This window comes from Pangasianodon hypophthalmus, chromosome 2 (assembly GCF_027358585.1).
Source record: "Pangasianodon hypophthalmus isolate fPanHyp1 chromosome 2, fPanHyp1.pri, whole genome shotgun sequence".
Classification (NCBI taxonomy): domain Eukaryota; kingdom Metazoa; phylum Chordata; class Actinopteri; order Siluriformes; family Pangasiidae; genus Pangasianodon; species Pangasianodon hypophthalmus.
In genome coordinates, this window is record NC_069711.1 from 27,991,787 (window position 1) to 28,011,150 (window position 19,364).

Sequence of the window (19,364 nt, forward strand, 5' to 3'; positions counted from 1 at the left end):
TCATGATATGATACTGTTGCCATATCACCCACACGCACCCCCATTAACACTTTGAAATAACACATATGGAATTATGCGGTTACCAGGAATCGTGTTAAATCAAAACTATTTTGTATTTTAAATTAACAGTAATGAAGCTTTGCATACTCTTCTCATCTTCTCAGTCAGCTTCATTAGAGAGCAGGCTGAGCTCCCCCTGAGTTCAACATGAAATACTTTTTGGGGAGACTACTGACTACTACTACTTAATAAAAACCTGTTTGGTTCACTAATAAATTTGTGCTGCCACAAAACTACCATTAGTAGGCACAGTAGTCACTGTTACGTTCACCTTTATGCAAGCACAGTATTAATAATAAAAAGAAAAAACTTAGTTTGTCTTTAGAAATGTAATCTGATATTCTATAATAATCTATCATTTTTGTTACCTCAATGTCATTTTATTATTCAAAAAGTATTCTGGTTTGGCTTGTTTATAGGTTGCTAGGAGTAATTTTTGTCACTTATACACTTATACAATCTGCTGAAAACAAATTCTTTGTTTGAACATGTTGATTATGAAGTATGTATATAGCTCCTTATGTAAATTTGATGTGGCAATGTCCCACTGAAGATTTGTGTTAACTGATTTGTATTCTACTGCTGGTTTTCTTTTATTAAATCTTTAAAACTTATTAAATCTTTAAAACAAATTAAATCTTGAGCCTTTCTTATCCTTATATTTAGGCCATTACTTGGCAGAATGTTTGCCAACCAAAACAAATGATAGTCGCAGCCCTAATATAGTCACACCCGCACATAGCCTAAATGCAATTGAGTTGCAGAAGCACTCCACTCTTCTCGATTTTTTACTACCAAAGCCAAACCCAAGGCATGTGTTCTCTTCATCTCAGTAGAAACTAAATGTGACATTTCGGCTATTATTAATAAGACTATTAAATATAGCTGCAAGCAGTTATCTATATATGTGATCCAGTAATCCTTTGAAAAGAGTGCCCCCAGTGGCCAGTTCTTGCATACAATACTAAAGAGGCCACAGAGGAACATACAGTTCAGGGTTCGTAGCAACAGCTCAGTTCTAACCCTGACACATGCCTGCTGAAAGCTGATTTGCCAATGGCAGCCATGTTTTTTCAAATGTATCAACCAACTTATCAGTATTTCATCTCAATCAAACTGAATTGCCAAGGAATCGGAGAAAAAAAATTTCAGCATTCTCTTGAGGAATGGGTCAAAACTTGAAACGCCTTCATCAGGCTGACGGATGTCCCCTGAGTAGAAAAGAGGATTCTGCTGCTTCTTGAACATTTTGGTGTTTCTTAGTCGACTCATGGTCTTTGTTCCCCATCGTGCACTGGTGTAGAATCAGAATAACATATGAGAATAATAAGCACCTTTGGTGCTTGGACCCCTAATTAGCAGCTTTGATATCAGCAATAAAGCTGCTCCAGTCAGCCTTTTTGGGAAAAAAAAAAAAAAAAAAATGCCAGGTGTGAGTCTAGTCTTAACATTTTGCAGCAGCATTGTACGAATCTTTATAAATGCTCTCAGAATGCCCAAAACACTAATGTTCAGAAAACATTCTGCTAACCTAAAATTGATGAGGCTCCTAGGCTTTGACAAGAAACTGAAAGGTTGTACAATTTGGACAAACTCTCATATTATGATTACAGGCCTCACAATATCAGTATCTCAGTTATGGAGCCCTACTGGTGAATCCTAAATGGACTGCATTATTTGCAACAAACTTCTGATTGTGTGCAAGCCATAATTCTTCGTAGGCTTGGCTAGGATGATTACAATACAAAATAAAACATTTAGCCAATTGGTTAAGGGGCTCAGATGCACATTGCAGCCTTTTCATATTTAATATTTTATACATTTATACTTCCTGCATGCTATGTTCGTAGGCGGAATGCTCAATGCTTGAAATTTTATAACGAATAAGACTTCAGTGCTAATACTAATCAATGCTGAGAAACATCTAGCAACACAACACAACACCACGCTGGTCTTGTACATACTGAAGAATGAAGAGAATTTAGTGCCGCACAATTTGGATATCTTATCACTAAATGGCAGTGGTGAAGAAAACATTGATATTCAAGGTTAGAGATCAGCCCGCATTGTCTGACCCGAAATGATTTTGTGAAAATGCTGTAATGCTTCTAAAGCAGACGGGTGGAGTTCGGCTGTTCAGGTGTAACTCAGCTAGCTCTAGCAGTTAAACAGTATTCACTGGTGAAAGATGAAAAGCAGAAAGCATGCTTCCTCATAGACCTGCATTTAAAGCATCATTTTCTAGACAAATTCCAAATTTTTTTGTGATTTTTTTTTTCTTTCTTGTGGCTTTTATATAATAGCTCATATAGAAACCCACGCTAATGCATGGTGACCTCGGTCAATCAAGAATATCAGTATGTCATACTTCCAGCTTGGTCAGGAGTCACAAAGCATTTGAGAATCAGGCCACTGGCTCCCAGGAAATAAGTCCCCATGGACTAAAGATGGCAACACCCAGGACCTGGACTGCCATGTGGACAATGCTGCAGTGAGCAAACCTCATGGAGAAATCCAGGTTAGATATACTTAGAGATTGCATTCTCAGCATGTAAATATGGCAATTGTGTTGAAATAATTAACATATGATACATCCTGTTGCCATGGCCATGTATTTATCTGCGCCAGTAAAACAACTTTCTTTTAACAGCAGGCACCTCAGCTCTAATGATGGGCTTTGTGCTAATGGCTGAAAAAAGGTGGCTTCTAGTTGGGCCTGGCCTGTGATAATCAATCCTATTGTGTGTGGCACACAAAAGGCAAACTGCAGGAACGCTTGACCAGCCCACGCTGTCAAAACATACAACCTGCCCTCTGCATTGTCTAAATCATTTCAGACTGAATTAGATGTCCAGCGTCTGTAGAAGGAGGGAGAAGCATCCAACAGTGTGAATCCCATCAATACCTGCGCCCTCAGCGGGGATGGGTGGTAACAAGCTGACATACTGAACACTTCCTTTAACAACAGGAATAAAGAGCCTCTTTTCTTCCCATAAAGCCAGTTCTCTAGAATAATACGTCTAAAACCCATGTGGGACCAAAGAAGCAATCTAGCAGGTTCTGTTTGCTTCTAGAAGCACTACTAATGTATTTTGACATTATCGCCCACATGCTAGAGCTAATCTAGTTTATACATAGAGGTACATAGTCTAATTGTGCTAGAGATTTGTTTGTTTGTTTACTTATTTACAGGATGCAGTGTTGTAGGCATGTGTATTTTTCATTGCGATACTCTTACATGTTTATTTAGCTACATTACCGACCCTTAAATGCACCCAGCCACTGGGTACAGGGCTTTGAGTCACATCAGAAGGTGGGGAGGGTCAGCTTAGGGTGGGTCGAATAAAATGCAAATGACTCGCTGACTGCGAATTAATCGTTAATTAGTGATGAGCAGGATAAAGATTAACAAAGCATGAAATAATCTAACAGAACGTGTGAATTTTGAAAGCAATGCCACTCTAGGTGGCCTGGATGATGAGCATGATGATGGTGATGAGGATGATGAGGATGATGATAACGTATCGAGCAACAACGAAGCATCGATGCATGCGAACAATGAAAACAATATCATAAAATAATCGAGTGTTGTTATTTTTTCACCTTCGTTTCCCGAACATCCTGCTTCGTGCCCTCGGGATACCACTGCACGCGCACGAAGCCCCTACCGAGAGGCCACGTCCGGGACTCCAGAGCCCCGTTCTCAGTATCCGAGCTCCCGGGGACGCGGCCGCCGCCTCCCCCGACTCCTCCTCCACCACCACCGCCACTGCCGCCGCCGCCGCCACTACTACCGCCACCGCCGCCGCCTCCACCGCCACCACCACCGTCTCTGCCTCCGCCGCCATCAAGGTCCTCATCCTCGTCCTCGGTCCAATCCTCCTCTCCGTGGATCATTCGCACGAGGCCGAAGCGCAGCGAACCGCGGTGCCGACCGGACACCAAGTCGTGCGTGAAAAGGAGCCGCTGCGCGCCGCCCGCCGACGGAGACAGAGCCGCGGAGGGAGGCTCGGAGCCCGGACTCGCCGCTGGAGAAAGGCCCGGAGTCGGACACGGAGAGGATGCTGCTTCTGCCGCCGCGGGGTCCGCCATCACGGCCTCTGCTGCTGCTACTGACCAAGAATAAAGAGCGGGGAGAGAGAAAGAGACAAGGATGGATGGATGATTGTAGGGGGAAATGCCAAAAGAAACCCGTAACCGGGGGACCGGCACGTGTTTACGTCGATACGTAAGGCTTGAGCATTGGGAGCGCGCGCGCCGGCACGCGTCATTAATACAAAACAAGCACAGCGCCACCGCGATGCGCGCGCATAATACTCATAACGGGATTTATTACCATCAGATGCAGTTAGAATCTAAACAAATAAATAAAAATACCTAGCCTATAGACTTACATTAAGTCTATATTATATTAGGATTTGGTATAATTAGAACTATTTAGAACTATTTATTTTCAAGTTATTCAGCTGTCTAGTATATTATTCACATTTATTATTATTATTATTATTATTATTATTATAGATTTATTATTTCTAGTAAGGCTATTTTATAGGCTAGCATTATGGTGATTAGTGATTTGGTGATTTATATAATCGCCTATCCTGATTCGTTCATCATTGTTGTTTTTTTTCTTTTTTTTAAAACATATATTCCTTATCTTGGTTATTTATTTATTTGTTTGTTTGTTTGTTTGTTTGTTTGAAATAATAATAATATAATATTCCTTATCTCTTCAAATTCACAGCCTAGCTGCAATACGTTTGTACTCGTTTTCTATTAACCACGCCCACGGACAAATCGCGTGTGTGTGATTGGTCAGTCTCCGCCCTCGTACAGGCGGCCCCACTTCCGATCTTTAAAAATGGCCGCTTCGTCATTGGGTTAAGACAGATACACGTCAATGGTGCCGCCATGTTGGAGGGGGGAATTTTTCAAGTTGGCTGGAATAGAATTGAATTTAGAGCAAAGACTCAGTATTTTCTCCAGACGTACAGCATTTACATATTATAGTCGCTGAACAAGCTATTACTTTTCACAAATGAAAGCTCTGACGAATTATATATAACTATTTTATTCTATGAGTAACTTTTATGAAGGAGTTAAAGCAGGCTGCCGATGACGCATCGCAGTACCTAACAACAGTGGTTATGCAGTAGCTACCGTTTTGTTTCTTTGTTTGTTTGTGTGTTTTATGTACAGTACAACTGTACAACAATGTACAGAAATGTTACACTAATACGTATATGAAGACATCTTTCTGATTTTTTTTCTTGTCATTATTAAGCTATGCTAATTTTACAGAGGCTATATATTGCTTCTTTCTCTTACTATATTGCAGTTAGCTTAACGCGTTTTAGCTAGGCTAAGTCAACGCAATATGTACAGAGAATAAAAAAACAATAAACTGTTCCATAACAGTATACAAATATTACAAGAGTAAGTAACTATATGCTCACATTCAATATTGGATCCTGAGAGAAATATTAATCTGTCAATATACAACACGGCCACTGGGCGTCAGTAATGTTACACCAGGGCGCCATGTAACGGCTACTCTTCTGAACTCAGGGTTGCCAGATTGGATCTGTTTTCCCATCTGTCATAAAACCTTACAACAGAGGTATTCGATTATTAAACTGGGCAAGCAACTTATTAACCCCTCCCCTTCCCCCCCCCCCCCCTCCCCCCCCCCCCCCCCAAACACACACACACACACACACACACACACACACACACACACACACACACACACACACACAATTCATCTTATTTTATATGAAACAATGACCAGAATTAATATATCATTACCTTTGATAAGGAGGAAAAACACTTTAATAAACAACAAAATAAAAACAACAGAAAAACAACTATACTGAAGATGAATGAATGAATTATTTATGGCCTATGTAAATTTCAATAACAGGATTTGAAAACAGAGTGGACTAAACGGACCAACAAATCTTTAATATTTTCCAGATTCATAACCAATATTATCTAAAATTCAGTCTGAAAAGATTAAGTAAAATCTAACAAAATCCAATAAAGAGAAATACTAGCTGAATTTGCCTATGTTCAAGGTATTTTTACTTCCTAAGAGATATATTTTTTGCAGTGTATACAAGAGGAATTTAAAGAACCAATGAATTAATTAATTAATATAAAAACACTGACAATGCTTCAAATATTTCCTTAATGCACCAGAAAAATGACCACTATACCATTAGGCTATTTAGCATAATGAAAGGTTTGTGAATTTGTAGAATCGTCTCTTCGTTGGTTGTCTGACTTGGTCGTCTGACTGTCTGACTTGCTGTAGTTCTGAAAAGAATTGAATGTTTCGAACACTTGCGCAGTAATTATCTTTAAAGTCAGCAGGCTACTGTTCTCATAGCTCATAGCAAATTAACATGTTAACATCTTACTCAAGATACTAGCTAGCTAGTTAAAGCTATTTTTCCATTTCGATTACATCAACAAGCAGAAACAAGAAAGCCAACTGACTAAATTCAAATAATTAGTATTAATGTCTTTCCAGTGTTTTGGATAGATATGAACTCTTTATGATCAGAGCTTCTTGGTGATCTTCTGGCATTAGTAATGTTAGTTACCAAATTATCATAACATAAATTGCATCCTCTAGTCTTTTCACACAACAAGGGGGAGCCCTATGATACATAAACCTTTATATCAAATAATAGTAAATTGTCCTTTTTCACATAATATTTTAAAAATCACCTGGACCCCTAGTGGTCCAGGGGCCCTAAGTGACCACCTGTATCGCTTATAGGAAGAAACAGTCCTGTATTTAAAATATCACAAAATAATTCAAGCATGTACTAAAACAATTCACAGTAAAGCGACTGTCTATATTTTATCTACATTACATATTATCCACCAACCCAAGCTACCTATATATGATTGCAAACACCCCAAGGAAGTTTCCCAGTCTGGCAGCTCTGGCAACTGCTGTTTTATTCAGACCAATTAAACCAGGTTAGGTTTAAAAAGGTGATAGCTTTGTAACAAAGCCAGTGGGGAAAAAAGGTTAACCTCTTTTAATTATAGATTTTTATAAGTTTATTATCACAACTAACAAAAATGGTGAAAAGTGTATATTAAAATATTCATAGTAGAATGTAGCTTTCAATCCTGGGCTCGGGTTAATCACTCTCTTTGTGGAGTTTCTATACATGTTCTCCTGGTGTTTGTGTGGTTCCTCTGGGTTCTTTGGTTTCCTCCCACCTCCCAAAAACATGCCAGTCGGTGAATTGGCTATGCTAAATTGCCCCCACGTACAGTGGCAGCTCATCTGTAGGGTCCTCATTCACGAATCCATACCTCTTCTGACTGAACAGTGATTAAAATGATGCTATTGGACAGATATAAGGTGATGTTCCATTAATTTGATTGCCTTTGTAATACAGTCATAGGGCACGATGCTCACTACCCCATTTAGCTCCATAGTGTTCTTACTGTCAAAAATGCAAACTGTAAAAAAGAGGTTAATAGGGGCCCATTGGGGCGGGAATCACGCTGCCCCACTCTTGCACTATATGAATGTTTTCATTGGAGGAGCAGCAGACAGGACGTTTAATGACAGTTTAATGACAGATTTGCTAGGGTCTTTTTTTTTTTTTTTTTTTTTTTTACTTCAAATAGAGCTAGTTTAAAAAAATACTAGGACTACGTAAAAATACTAGGGCTAGTTTCAGGTCTTTTGGTGGTTTTTGATTAATTTGGGTTAATTTGGGTTAAACTGGGAAATTTGGGTTCAGATGGTTTCCATGTGAAACCTGGCATCCTGGTTGATGATATTAGCCCTTCTGTGTGCACTTTGACAGAAACAAGTAGTTTTTAAGTACTTTTAAACAAATAATTAGTTAAAAGAGGATAAATAGACCTAACAGATAATCACACACACCAAAGTAGGTGCTACTTTGAATTTTGTTCAACATATTGTGATTTTATTTTGATAAATAAGCTTAACATAAACCTGGCTTACACCTGAGATCAGTCAGAGACAATATGTCTCACATGTCTTTGTTCACAACAGGAGAAACCGGGTGTAAAGTTGCAGCTCAAGTAATCGGACACCTTTTAACTGCCAGCAGTTGTTACATAGGTGTAAAACAAGACAGGCCACATTTATTAAGTTCATCAATCATTTAATTTCTTATCATTAACTCACAAACTGAACAGGAGATGCACACAAACTGGCAAAAAGGAAGGAGTGGCACTTACTATCAGGTGCAGAGAAATGAAAGAAAAAGCTGAACTTTTTAATTTTTTTTTACGTGTAGTAAAGTCTCCCACTAAAGTTAGGCTGTTCCACAGACACTAGTTTAGACACTAGTTTAGATTGTGAGTGGAATTTAGTGTTACCATATTAGTTATGTTATGCTAGCTAGTTAAAATAAATTACAATTACAAAGGTATAGCTACATAAAGTGACTTTGCATGTCACAGAACAGCTAATAAATTTTATAAAATGTTAGCGAGTCATCTAACATGAATATTTGATATTAGTTTGTGGACATTAGCTAGTTAGCAAAAGTGGCCAGAGATACAAACCTACATCTTTGTGTATGGGGCATAGGAAGGCTAGCCTAGCTAGAACCACTGAATACAGTAATAAATAGAAAAAAGTGATAATACACAGTAATTACCTACAGCAATGCCAGCTGATTACAACTATATTTAAATAAAACTTGTGCAGGGAAATTATTGGAAAATGGGTAAAATATAGTACAATTTGGAATTGATTAGCGAACTGTTCAGCAGGGTTTGTGTCCTTTGCTTTGCACTGGAGCTATGAGGCCAGTTTAGCTAACAAATAATGGAAGATTGACTAGTTCAATATTCCCTCCATAAATATCTTACACAAATTCTTTAGTCACACAGACTCACTGGTGTGTTTTACGACTGAGTGAGAATTGTTGTGTATAAACATGTACAAATTTCCCTGTATAGCTAAATGCTGTAACCTCATGGAGCAGCCATCTTGGATAACTGGTACGACTTCTCCTCATCATATTTTGGTACCACATTTCACAACAAGAGGCCACCTACAAGTAGCTTAGCAATGTCATTTGAAGCCATATATGAAGATTGTATACCGCTGATATTAAAATCACTACATTAACTGGAATGATGGAACCAAAATCGCCTGAAATCATGCAGTTTGCGTGGAAGAAACTTTCCTTACCTCGCAAACTACAATAGCCTTGTAGCTCCAGTGCAAAAAAGCAACACCAAACGGACACAAAACATGTCTGATCAACCAACAAGTGGAAAACTGTCCATTTGATTTTTCACTGACCTATAGCTTTAGAGCATTCACACTGAACTGTTATAAAGTTAAGATGTGGTGATGCTGAATTGCTTAGAGTACAGACATTTATGATGGCAATAAACATCTTATCAAGCATTGAGCATTCATCTTAATAAATTGAGTCAAATCCCCTGATGACTGACAAATATGCAATTGTGATACTGTTTTCCCTAATAACACACACACACACACACACACACCACACTGAAGCCCCTTTCTGTGTATGAGGTAGCACTGAAGGACTCACTTTGACTTTTACTTGATAGCACTTTCTCCCTCCTGTTGTTGTCCAACATTCAGTAAGTTTGTCTAAGTAACAAAGGTGAGCATTCAGATGATTTTCTTTATCTCATCGTAAAACACTAGCACCAGGGCGCCTCCCACGCTTCTGAGAATATTTGACCAAGTTCCCTTGTAGAAAGCCTGGACCCCTTCATTACGAGCAATCGTCTTCCAGCAGTCCACTGTGCTAGCGTAGATGACGTCTGCTGTGTAAAATAACACAGAAACAGTATAGATTATCCTTTTATTGAGAAATGAAGCAAAAAACAAATTTACCTAAGATACACACTGGATGTGACTTGTAAGCAACATGCTTGCACACCAATATAAAACACTCACAATGTACAGGTTGAGTCAGCTATAATTATGTAATTGCCATCATTACCATACTGGCTGCACCATAAAAACGGGTGTAGATTATGCTTAAACAAAGTTCACTATGAATAGTGAGTAGGACTGTGTGAATTTATTGGACAAAAACAACACAGCATGTAAAAAAGGCTGCATGGGCTTGCTTTTATCTTTTATCACTTTTATCCGAAGCAACTCTCATATAAGGAGCAAAAAATGGAATCTAAGCACAAAGCTTACAAAGCTTAGATGAGTGTTAAGGAACCGTTTGGTTGGAAATGAAAGTGACACAAATTTCTTAGTTTGGTGTCTGATGCTTCTTAGGTTTTGCATTTCAGCCACAAATGTTGTTAACAAGCGAGAGAAGCTTATAGCCTACAATTTAGCATTTTGCAAACTGCATGTCTAAAGCAAATGACATTGTGTGGCTCAGTAACACCATTTGTACATAATGTTTCATAAAATAGCAGAATAAACCCATATTAAAAATAATTCTACAAATTACATTAGAACTGTATCACTTCTGATATAGTTATACTACAATCCCACCTTCAAACAGTCAGCTACACCCACTACCTAAGTCATAAAGTTGCACTTTAGCTGAAATTATCTGAGGAAGAGAGTGATTTTGGCTTCAAGATGGCAGCTATGACATTTTTCCAGCTGCTCCGGCATGCTTTAGTTCTGTGACATCCTTCTGTCCATTTTTATATCTAATACTGTGTCATACAGTGTCAGAAACCTTATATTCAAGAGAAGCTGAACAACTGGACATGGTTTGAGACGAGTGTGACGATTCAGACATGTAGTTTACACCGTGTTAAACTGGCAGCTATATGCTTTTTTTTTTTAACTTGGCAGCCATAGCATATTCATCTTTTTATGTAGCTATAGTGCAAAACTAAAGTAAACCACGGTCACCAAATATGTCTTGGTCGATCAACTGCATTCCTGGTACAGAGGAAAAAATGGGCAAATGTCATTATTGGTGAAACAATTTTTTTAAATGCTGAACTACTACTGCGTCCATCTGTAGATTTTCAACTGGTAAAGAGTATGTTTGTCTTGTTCATCGTTGGTTTCTTAACCAACTACTGACTACTACTAAGTCTACTGACTTACCTCCTTTCAGTCCTGACTGCATCATCATGCGACGACGCACCGTATCAAATGGGTAGGAGATGAGTCCAGCAAGCGTAGTCACGCTCTGTGCGATCATCCAGCTCATCACAAAGTGGATATTCTCTGGATCTGGCAATGTACCTGTACAACAGATCAAAGCATTCAGGACAACATTCAGAGTTAAGGGTGCATACTGAAGGTTTAATACTAAAATTGTGCACATCACTGTTCAGACCTCAGATGAAACTACAGACGTAAGCCCTATTTAATTATGCACAAGTTATGCACATGCGGTGGAGTCTGCCTTGATCCCATTTTTCTGCTATCAATAACTACAATATGTCGCACTGAAATGTATGTTTTGGCCTGTAAAGACACAAAAAACTACTACCATTCAAGGCAATATTAAATACATAAATATGGCACTTACTTAATTAATACTATTCTTTAAAGTCCACGAAAATATTTTTTTTCGCATGGAGAAGGTATCATATCAGAGACATTGGTTATAAATTAAAGCGAGCTGTAAGCTTATCAGATCAGTGTTTGATCTGCATTTGAATCAAATTAGAGAATTAAAAGCATGATACAATAGCCTACATCCCACACATTACAATTTCACAGCTTTACACGCTTTACAATTTATCTTATGGCTACATTTGTTGTGTGAACAATTAACTATTGACAGACTATTTAAGAAAAATAAATGAGAGTACTTAAATTAGCACTTCAAAAAACATGTATTATCTGTGGGCTCTTTACCATATTACCTTCCCAACAGAGTTTTTAGACTGATCTTATGCTTAGACCTAGCAAACCAGCATCAGAATGTATTTACTGATAGACACTTCAAAGCACTTCTGTAAGTCGCTCTGGATAAGGGCATCTGCCAAATGCCATAACTGTAAATGCAAAACAACAGTATGTGCTGGATCAAGTGCTATGTTATAAGCTGCTGAATAAGGAGGGTGGAAAGCATATTGTTCAATTAAACAAAAAAAAAATATCAGTGACTAATGCAATGACCACATTTAGACCACGTATGGATCCTTTGGTCATATAGTGTATATGTATAATTTTTTTTATTTTTCATTTTTAAATTGTCTGTTGTTTTTATGTTAAAATGCATACATTTGACAGTAAATGTCCCTATGTTATGTCCCCATGTTCTATCCCTGATCCCTTGTCAGGTTTAAAGGCAAGTGCTTGTCTTTAAAGGTAGGTGATCTAGATGCTATTGAAAACCCCATCTTGGATGCATCTACTCAAGAACAACCTGGCAACCTCAGAAGTGTGAACTACACACAGGTAATTTGCACAATCTGAATGGGGAGCCCAGAAAACAGACATAAGCATGTGCATAACTAGGCTCTGAATACGCGTAACTTTCCCCACTATCTTCTGTCCCCAATATGGACAAAACCTTTGGACTTATGTCACCAACTCTGAATATGGCCCTCAGTATGCACACATGTAAAGCTGGCTGTAACTTATCCACACAGTGCTCTCACTCTTGATGGTGTCGTAGATGCCAAAGTAGGCGGCCCTGTAGATGATGATGCCCTGCACAGACACACTGAAACCACTGTAAAGACCTCTTGGTCCATCAGCTTTGAGTATTTTCCCAAAACAGTCACCCAGTCCGGTGAATTCCCTCTCCGCTCTCGCCTTGCCGATATCTGCTGCCAGACGAGTGCGAGCAAAGTCTAGTGGGTAGACAAAACAGAGAGATGTGGCCCCTGCGGCACCCCCTGATGCCAGGTTACCAGCAAAGTAGCGCCAGAACTGCGTGCTCTGGTCCACACCGTTCAGGAATAACTTCTTGTACCTATCCTTGAAGGTGAAGTTGAGGGCCTGTGTGGGAATGTATCGGATCACGTTGGCCAGGTTGCCTCTCCAATACGAGAGGACACCCTGCTCTTTGGGGATGCGAATAATGCAGTCGAGGAAGCCCTTGTAGCGCTTCTCTGCCACAATGTGCTTGCTGGCATGTTGTACCTATGGGGAAATTTGAAAATTCTGAAGTTAGAGCTTCAGGAATATCTGTGCTTGTAATGAGCTGAAAATGATGGAAGGATAAAAAATGTGATGGACTGGTGTCCCATCAAGGGTGTATTCCCGCCTCAAGCCCAGAGTTTTAATGATAATCTACAAATCCATCTCCAGGAGACAATGAATAATGAATGAATGTAGATCAATCTTTAAAAAGATTTTTGAAAACTCTCAGAAGCTTAATTTAGCCTGAATTTAAACACATGGTTTTTAAGTTGGCTGATTGTGAAATTGGTGTATTAGTGATATAGGTCTATTGCTGATATTGGTATTAGAATATTTTTGCATTTTCACATACAAGCTGAGCTGGAATGTATGAATTCTTGCCTGAAACCATGGACTGATTCCAGATCAGATTTGTTATATTATCCAATTTGATGCACTGACATATTTTATTCAATGTATGTGTGTGATGTTAGACATATTGCCTTGTCCTTTTAGCAGTTTGGGCCATATTTATTAAGGAAAAGTACCAGGTCTGGCTTGCAGGACTAACTAGCAGTTAACTAGCAGACTAGTTCTTAGTGATAGGAGGAGTGCATGAGGGTGTTTCCAAATTGTATATTCACAGATCCTGAACCCCCAAATGTACTCATCAGCCAGATCAACCAAGATGTTTTTGCTTCTCTAGTTTTGTACTGGAGCTATGAGTCTAATTTTGCTATCAAATAATGGACACCTATCTCATCCAAAATCATTAGCCTCATGGCTTTTAATGAAACAAATGTTGGAAAATGACTCCAACTGGGTTAAGGCATGGAAGCCCTGAACTGCAAGTTATACAAAAAAAATGAACTGGTACTATAAGAAGGTCTATAAAATAACACTGCAATCTGCTAGACTGGTTGTGTAGGTGCACACGAGCCTGTGCTGCACGTGAGTGAGTGTGTCACACTTTTCCAGTAGCGCTAGCCTTCCTGTAACTTTCCTGTGTCTTAAATTATTTGATGAGACAGAGTAACCTGATAAGGTAACCTGCTGGTATGAAGAGTTTCTAATTCAGGAAGTGTAAACATCTTTATAAATTAATGAAACACTGATATGTGTTATTGATATGCAATGGGTTAGATATGATATATAAATTATAAACCATTCTAGAACTGTATATGTTCTGGGCATGTGCTGATATACAGCAACTTTTTAGTACATGATCATGTTACAAGCTGAAGCAATTATCATAATGAAAAAAAAACAAAACTGACATGTGTCTTATACACTTAAATTCTAACAGTCCATTCTTTACATAGTATGAAAGGTATAATAAGATACAGTATTTTGGAGTTATAATGTTTGAAGATCTTTTGTATCTTATTTTGCAATAAGGAGGAACAAAACTCTGGCTTTTACTAGGCTAAAGGCTTCTGCTCCCAAGGTTATGGCCGCAAAAATCTGCTTAGTCACAATGTTTACATGTCAATAAGTATTTATGTTGTCAGCAAAATTGTATATCCTTGCACTTGCCCAGTACATATGAAGCCATTGACATACTCAATGGCAATGTACCATACTCTTTTATTATTTATTTATAATTCATACAAATTTATTACAATATCAGCAATAATATGCAATATGCTTCTTGGACAACCAGTAACTTGTTTCTTGTAGTAATTTGGTATCAAACCTTCTAGATATGGACCATTGCTCTTACTTTACATCATTTATTTAAAGATAAGACGAGTATAAGTAAGTATAGGAAGATTTGGGCATGTATTTATGGAAAAGATGCTTAGATGAGATAAACTTCCATTATGTTATTTACATTAGCTTTGTAGCTCCAAATCCAAACTACAGACATCAGATTAAACCTGTCTTGTCTGATCACTTACAGTTGATATAAGAGGATAATTGTGTGCATTGTCTGAACTAGTTTCTGTATATTAAGTGATTTTACAGCACTGCACTGTTGAATTCTCGAATCTGATTGGTCAGAAGGTGTTTCTGTAACAGTAGCTCTAACAATAATACTGGCTGTAATTTAAATCACAGGTTTAGATTAATGCACTCTAATACAATATCGTTTCTGTAGTAACAACTCATTCACAGGGACTCATATGGCAAACGCTCCACTCTAAGTCTAATAATAAATGGATTTCAAAAAGATAAGTTATTATTTAAGACAAGAAAACGAATATACAAGGTGTCTCCATACATGGGGGAAATTAACACTTTTTTTGGCAAAATGTCTTCCAAAATTTTTCTTAGTTTATATTATATTTTTTTTTCAGGTAGCCTTTAAGAATGCCTTTGACAAAAGAAGAGTGTATAGAAATCATTCTCATGGCTGGATCTGGAAGCTGTCCCAAGGTTGCTCTGGACTTTAACAGGAAACATGGCAAGCACATCACACACGACACTTTTGCCAAACTGGGAGCCAAAGTTGGGTGAGACGACTCAGTGTGTGTTTACAGTGATAGCAATCATGCAGAGGATGTTTTGTAAATAAAGTTACATTTTGATAAAAAAGTGTTCATTCCCTCTATGTATGGAGACTTTTGGGATGCCCTGTAGTGAAGCTTTCTATAAGGAGACATTTATTTAACATTTATAGAAGGAGTCTCCAGTGTCAGCTGTTTGTAACGGTCAGTTCGTTTTTCCACCACAGGACAGACGACTTTCTGCTTTCTGCTCTTATTAGCTTCAAACGAGCGTAAACAAGAGAAGCTGGTGCGTTGATATCAGCTGATATAAGAGGAACTGACTTCTTTAGGGCCTTATTGTTTGTAACTGAAAGGACATGCTGATACTCTGTGGAACTTTTAAATCCTCTTTTTTTAATTTGACAACCTACTAATCCTATTTACACTGTATTTCATTTAACTGTACTATAGCAATTTACACATATCCAAAAACATACTTCTGTTTACAACTAATTTCAGATGCATACCATAGATACTGCATTATTCTCTCAAGTGAAAGTCTAATGTAAAAATCCAAGGTCAGCACTCATACTATGGGAAACAGAACAATCCAGAACGCATGACCAAACCACGCTTTCAGTTCTCGCAGAACTTCTCTGGATGCTTCAGAAATCTAGTCGACTAACACTGTACAAATAAAAACTAACACAATGAGCTAAACAGACTGAATGATCCAGGAGGTAGGTTTTTGCCATCTGTGTGTGCAGGAACACATCATTTCACGCGCAAGGCACATGACTGTTCGTTTGGGGTCTCCTGATTTTGTTCTGGGCGGCGCAGCTCCATGCTGCCTACTCACCTGAAGGAGCAGCTTGACTCTCTCGAGCGGAGCCACGGCGGTTTCTGATACCGCGGCGGCGAGGCAAACAGCCAGGAAGTCCTTGGCGAAGGTGACTGCGGACTCGCTCATGCTCCAGCCTACAAGTACAGCAGCAGGTGTCGTCACAGTCGGGGATCAGACATCAGCGTGATCACCTGGAAAAGATGATGTGATGTTGGGCGCCTCCCAAAATCGCCATGGCACAGCATTACCGGTTTCCAGGCGTGGACTGAGGAGTGAGAGCGCGCTTACGCACGACGCGCACAAAGCGTACAGGACGTGACTGTAACAGCACTACAAAGAAATGAGAATAATCAGGGATGCTTTTTATTTCTTTAACTGCGCCTTCTCGTTTCCTTCCCTCATTCCCTCCTTCCCTTTCCCCGTTCTTAGCTTCATCCTTCAAGGAACCAAGGAAAGAGAAAACGTCTAAATGAGACTTCCTAGTATCACTGAAGTGTCACTTTAAGACGACTTTAGTCATCATTATTATTATTATTATTATTATTATTATTATTATTGTTGTTGTTGTTGTTGTTGTTGCTGTTGTTAATAATAATAATAATAATAATAATAATAATAATAATAATAATAATAATAAATTAGTAAAGGGTTGTTACAGTATTACAGATAAAATAAAATCACAAATAATGACAAAGAATTATTATTATTATTATTATTAGTAGTAGTAGTATTTGTTGCTGTTGTTATTTGTTTGTTTAAAATATAGACAATATTTAAAGCTCTTTGAATAAAGAAAGTCCTTGCAGCATTCTCGTTGCTCAGTCCATACAGTGTTTTAAAACAAAGATCAATTTTTATATTACATTCCTGCATCTGTCTTTGCCTACTTACATTTATGGATAAAGTACTTTCATGTGAAATCTAAAGATTCAATATAAAATTTTATTACTATTCATATCACTTCCCCAGTGATGAAATATAATAATATCCTGTTTGCTTAGAGGGATTTTAACCCCATGAAAATTACAGAAAACAATTAAAAAAAATCAATATACAACCAACAGTTTTAGACATTTATACAATCATAGAACAGGTGAGAAATAGATTCAAAGTTAAAATTTACAAAATGTACAATTTGTATCAACATCCACCTTAAATCTTAGCAGAGTTCCCACACATTCTAGGCTAGAGAGCCTGCCATACAGGCCTTTTTTTCCCCGTAATAACACTTTTCACGTTTTGTAGTTTTTTATAGTGTTAACACGTCATATTTGTGTATTTGTATGTTTCCATGTTGTTACTGAGGGAAACTTTGGTGAATCTTGATGCTTTACCGCCACCTATTGGTCTGAGGTTACTGCTCAAACAACATGCAGATGATGGACCAACTTGAAAGGTCCAGTTTTATAATTATAATGAATTTGGAATATATTCTGATCAATGTCTTTTGGGGGAATTTGGATAGTTCTTCATAAACATAAATACAATATATTGTTGAACAGTTTGAAAGCAAGAAATAGATTTATAGGTAGTTGGCAACACTTGGAAAGACAAGATGATGTTTTCACTATTTTTAGAATTTCAAGCCAAGGATGTGGTCAGCATCAAATTGACATATGCTTTGATTAGCTATTTTAATAAGGTTATAAAACTGCCATGAATAATATCCCATACATTTATGATACATATACATAAAGATTTATATGTAAGTGTGTGGGGAGTTTTGGGTAGAGATAGTACCTTTGTAGCCTGGCAGTTGCACTCTGGATAGGCATACTGGTCCTCATACATCTCCTAAATCTCTCACATGCTAGCTCCAAGCACCACACCCTGGGACACCTGCGGACTAAACAACGTGAGGGGGTTGATGTTAACACTGCATCTCTAGGTGTACAAACTGCCTGGATGAAGTCATTGGCCAGGGCAAAAGGGATCTACTGATCTCAACAGCCAAGTGTTAAAGATGATGGCATGCAACTTCCTTGTGGACTGCAGCTGTGGCCTACCAGCAGATCTCTTCACCTTTGGACAACAATCTGCCTAGAAGAGGGAAACTCTGACCAAAAATCTATGACCTGAGAACCTTGCTATCACCATCCAACTTGTTAGGCCATGGGACATGAACCGAGCTTTTAAAGGGTAGGTCCAGTTTCTCCACCTTAAAGCTCCCCTGTACAGGCATGAAGGAACATATTCACATCCTTCTCCCAATTTACTCCAAGTCCTGCAGCAATGTGTAAGGGGTGAAAATAGCAGGTTGAAGGTGTCACTGGAAGCCTCAATCTTAATCCTGCATGCAGACTCCATAGCTTCCAAACTTGCTGACTTGCCCACAGGTCACTTAAAGAGCATCCCAAGAGTGGACACATGGGCCAAGACTCAGAAACCTGGAAAGGAGTACTTCGGAAACATGGCATTGGGAACTGCAATTACAGTGGGCGCCTCTGTTGGCATTTTGCAGAGCAGCATCTTGTCATTACCAACACCATCTTTCAGCAGGACAGACTGAAAACAACCTGGATACACCCTTGGGCCAAAGAGTGGCACCTCATAGACTATGTTCTAGTGTACCACCGAGACTTAAGAGATGTCCTGCACAACAGAGTGATGCCCATTGCAGAGTGTCACACTGACCACCGCCTCGTGCACTGCAAACTCAACCTCCAGTTCAAGCCTGAGTCTAGGAGAACAAGTGCTCAAAAGAAAAAGTCCAAGGTTAGCCACTTATGGTCAGCTGAAGTCAAAGAGCAAGCAAGATTACAGTCTGCTCTTGAAGATATCAACCGCTCTACACACTCCCCTCCAGAAGAACTATGGAAACACTTGAAAGTCTCTAGCCTGCAGACATCCAAAGAAGTCCTTGGGCTTACATCTAAGAAGAATCAAGATTGGTTTGATGAAAACAAACGGGAGATCAAAAAATTATTGGCAGAGAAGAGATCAGTACGTCAGACTGACCTGGCTC

At 38.6% G+C, this 19,364-nt stretch overlaps 2 protein-coding genes across 3 annotated transcripts in view; both read right to left on the minus strand.

Annotated features, from left to right (window-relative positions):
* ube2o (ubiquitin-conjugating enzyme E2O) overlaps positions 1-4,342 on the minus strand; it is a 39,269-nt gene extending 34,927 nt beyond the window's left edge. Inside the window, exon 1 of the mRNA XM_053232024.1 lies at positions 3,664-4,342. Within this exon, the coding sequence (XP_053087999.1) occupies positions 3,664-4,152 (489 nt within the window). The 5' untranslated portion in view covers positions 4,153-4,342. The remainder of the gene's footprint in view (positions 1-3,663) is intronic.
* Positions 4,343-8,204: 3,862 nt separating this feature from the next.
* On the minus strand, positions 8,205-16,912 carry LOC113538258 (ADP/ATP translocase 3). Of its 2 annotated transcripts, none has more exons than XM_053242317.1 (4): positions 16,415-16,912; positions 12,658-13,144; positions 11,147-11,287; positions 8,205-9,876 (listed from the first exon to the last, which is right to left on the minus strand). In XM_053242317.1, the coding sequence occupies exons 1-4, from the start codon at positions 16,523-16,525 to the stop codon at positions 9,722-9,724; spliced, it is 894 nt and encodes a 297-aa protein (XP_053098292.1). In that variant the 5' UTR covers positions 16,526-16,912; the 3' UTR covers positions 8,205-9,721. The 2 variants fall into 2 exon arrangements, with proteins under 2 accessions (XP_053098292.1, XP_034168046.1); XM_034312155.2 differs by having other exon boundaries at positions 8,205-9,879; positions 16,415-16,909.
* Positions 16,913-19,364: the final 2,452 nt, after the last annotated feature.

Excerpts from the sequence above, each read along its gene's own strand:
- LOC113538258 (XM_034312155.2), bottom strand. The coding sequence starts at position 16,525 with ATGAGCGAGTCCGCAGTCACCTTCGCCAAGGACTTCCTGGCTGTTTGC. Across the intron at positions 11,288-12,657 it reads CATCTACGACACCATCAAGA|GTACATTGCCAGATCCAGAG; the intron begins GTGAGAGCACTG and ends TCTGTTGTACAG. Across the intron at positions 9,880-11,146 it reads GCAGTCAGGACTGAAAGGAG|CAGACGTCATCTACGCTAGC; the intron begins GTAAGTCAGTAG and ends TATTTTACACAG.